Source organism: Contarinia nasturtii, unplaced genomic scaffold (genome assembly GCF_009176525.2).
Source record: "Contarinia nasturtii isolate CC-2019 unplaced genomic scaffold, AAFC_CNas_1.1 Cnas_scaffold_4494, whole genome shotgun sequence".
In the NCBI taxonomy this organism is placed as follows: domain Eukaryota; kingdom Metazoa; phylum Arthropoda; class Insecta; order Diptera; family Cecidomyiidae; genus Contarinia; species Contarinia nasturtii.
The window spans coordinates 895-4,291 of record NW_022201785.1 but is presented as its reverse complement, the minus strand read 5'-3'; the positions used below and the strand labels follow the sequence as shown (position 1 = coordinate 4,291).

The window sequence follows — 3,397 nt, the reverse complement described above, 5'->3', positions numbered from 1 at the left end:
CACCATTATCTACTTTTATTCTAAGCGGTTCAAATGTTATTAGATGTTAGAAAAATCGTAGTTTAAAAAAATATATTCAATTAAATTATTTACAAAAAATTAAGGAAAAAAGATTATTAGAGAAAAAATGTTATTTTTTTTATTAAGAAGACATTTGTTGTTCCACTATGTGTTGTTCCAAATCAATATGTTTTTTTGTAATAACTATAATAAAAGGAAGCAATCAAATATGAGTAGTCTTTGAATTGGAACCAATTTTATTCCAATAAACGTAAATATTTTGAAGAATGTTTGATACTTACTTAGGTAAATAATCGATTATAGTGATTGATCAAAATTTGAATGTTTTTATTTGCGAAACGAATGTATGTACTACCATTCCAAAAATAAATTCACATTTGTTAAATCACAATCGCTGACCGCTTCACAAATTCGGTGAAAATAAGTCAATAAATAAATAATTGACTAAAATGTGTCAAAATGTACAATATTTTTTCTATTGATTTAATTAATCTGTGCATTTTATGTCATATCCATAAGAAAGGTGATTGGATTTATAATTAATTGATAGGTGTCAGAATAAAATTTATAAGATGTAATTAGCAAGTTAACGTCTGAATTTAGTCGAGTTGCGTCATACAAATTAACTAAATTTACCTATTTTCTTCTTTTACCATTTGGTTTTATTAAAGTGTACATAGCGTATATACATATACAAATAATGATAAAGAAATAACAATAAAGTTGTACGTTAATGGTCACATGCTCGGAATCACATCTATACTGCCGACGATTTCGTATAAATATGGTAAAAATCACACTTTTCAATCATTCGGTCTTGAGATATTCAAGTGAACAACACAACATTGATACATTGGATATTCAAATCAGGAATTTGTAAAATTAAAAAAGAAAAAATATTTTACAGTCAACGCAATCAGGAGAAGATTATTTTTAAAAATTCTACACCGAGAATTTTTCCGAATTTATTTTTTAAAACTTCAACTAAACATGGAAATTATGGTATGTATACCACTTCGCAATTGTATTTATCAAATCATTTCACAATTCTATTTTTTTGCAGAAATACCAAATGGCTTCAAAAATTATTTTCGTGTTATTAACAAGCATAATTATGAGGGTTTGTTCAAGAATTTTACCTGAATCGTCTTCGGTTGATATTGTTTTCATTGCACCAGCCGAACATCAAGTGAACTTTTTACCATTTACTGGGAATTTCGATGCAGTACACACAAATTCACACAATCGTCAAAAGCGTGCAGCATACGATCCTTATGATGCATATTATTTCTACCCGAAGAGCCTGAATCAACAACGACCATCGACATATGATCGTCCAGATGCCGATGATTCATTCATCAACCGACGTGATACCGATGATTCGAATCGTATTGAAGGAAAAAATGTACAAAAATATAAATATACTCCGTTGTTTCAATACAAATCAACTCAATCACGGCGCCGAAAATTGTTTGTTCCAAATTTGTTCGGTTAGGACCCATCCTTATTTCCCAAAATAACAAATAATCAGTGAATTTCAAAAAAACAGAAGCATCGTTAATATTTTCTGAGTAAACAAAAAACATATGAAAATTTGTGAAAGTTCATCGCAAATTTAGCGTGATGTTTTGTTTGTTAAATTTGTGATAGTTAATAATTGGCCTTCAATTACGTTATTTGTACGAGAAAATCTATTTTACTATTACTTATTACATATAGACTAAGATTGCATTGTATAAACCCATTTCAAATTTTTAAACGATTCATCCCATTTATTTAAATTTAATAAAGAATTAATACAAAAAAAAAACTGCTGAAATCTTTTGAGAAAAGCAAAACTTCTTAAAAGTTAAGAAAATCAACATTTCGATCTTTCAGCTCTTCTTATTAGATACATATGTGAATAAAGTCACAAGTAGTGGCGATTATTTGACTTCGATTGTATGGAATTTTGGTCGCTACGCACATATCTATGGAAAATGTAGTACAATAAAAGAGATTATGTTTTTCCATCTCAAGCGACGAAACATGTTTGATGTGCTAAAATCGGTAAATTCGACAAAAATTGAAGAAGAAGAAGCAGTTTCTGGTACATAGGATGTTTACTTTGATATGCTGGTATATGGATTTTACAGGCGCGGTAAATCAGAAAAACTGTGTGACGGCTTGGCAAATCTCATGTACACAGATAATAATCGTCACGAATTTCGGTATGTTTCATGTGCTGATTTTGGTATATTGGTAATGCTGTCATAATACGTAGCACAATAATCATACTGATTTTAGTACATGAAACGTACTGATGATCTTCTAGTACAACGCATGTACAATTTTTGGAATTTATGTTTGACTGGTACATTGGATACACACTTTTTGGATATGTTATGAGCTAGTGGTTTTTCATATAAGCCATATTTGGAACTATCCATATACTTTAACATCATTGACCATTTAATGTATTGTTTGGTCTAACAAATGTACCACCGCCATATTTTCCATAAATTTTGATCATGAACAAGGCAAAAATTGATGATTTTTTTGTAGAAGAAAATTATTTACAATGAAATAAAAATATAAAATTTTTTGAAAGATTTTGGGTCGGAAATCTGATGAGCAATCATATGTCCTCAGCAGGGGTCTGAGGGGTCCGATTACCTACCCCTGACGAAGTGTAACCCCTTGAAAATTTTCTAAGAATTCTTTCAATTCGCTAGGGATTTCCGCCAAAAAAGTGAAGAGCAAAAAAAAAAACGAAAAAAGTACACTTTTTGCAAAATACACTTCACTTTTTTGCTTACCCCTCTCGATTTTTTTCAATTAAACCCCCCTTAAATTTTTCCCTTGAGGACGTATGTGAGCAATAGAATATTGAATGAACCATTTTTGGTACTTCTTACACGCTAAAATCAGATGTACTTTTCAAATGGCGTGATATCATATCCATTTCTATATAGATCAAGAGCCACTCTAACAAGTAACTTTTTTTTTTGCTTTATGTCAGAAAACTATATTGAACCATGCAGCTAGACATACACTAAACAAATAATTTTACGTTTATTACTTCAGCCACCCACTTCGTGAAATCTGCACTATTATTCGCGGATAGAAAACACATCAATTAATAAAGCGAGCTGCATGTTTGATTTTCTGGAATATATTTTGTTTTTGCTCAAAGATTCTTCGATTAAAATTTCTGCATGAAATTCCGCATTGTTTACAAAATCTGCATGAATGAAAATTTCAGAAAATCACACATGCAGCTCGCTTTCTTAATTGATGTGTTTTCTATCGGCGAATAATAGTGCAGATTTAGCGAAGTGGGTGGCTGAAGTTATAAACGTAAAATTATTTGTTTAGTGTATGTCTAGCTGCATGG

The 3,397-nt window shown here is 30.4% G+C and overlaps 1 protein-coding gene across 1 annotated transcript; it reads left to right on the top strand.

Moving 5' to 3' along the window:
• Positions 1-211: 211 nt before the first annotated feature.
• Positions 212-1,748, top strand: LOC116351029. Its single transcript, XM_031783056.1, has 2 exons — positions 212-1,023; positions 1,085-1,748. The coding sequence occupies exons 1-2, from the start codon at positions 1,012-1,014 to the stop codon at positions 1,514-1,516; spliced, it is 444 nt and encodes a 147-aa protein (XP_031638916.1). The 5' UTR covers positions 212-1,011; the 3' UTR covers positions 1,517-1,748.
• Positions 1,749-3,397: the final 1,649 nt, after the last annotated feature.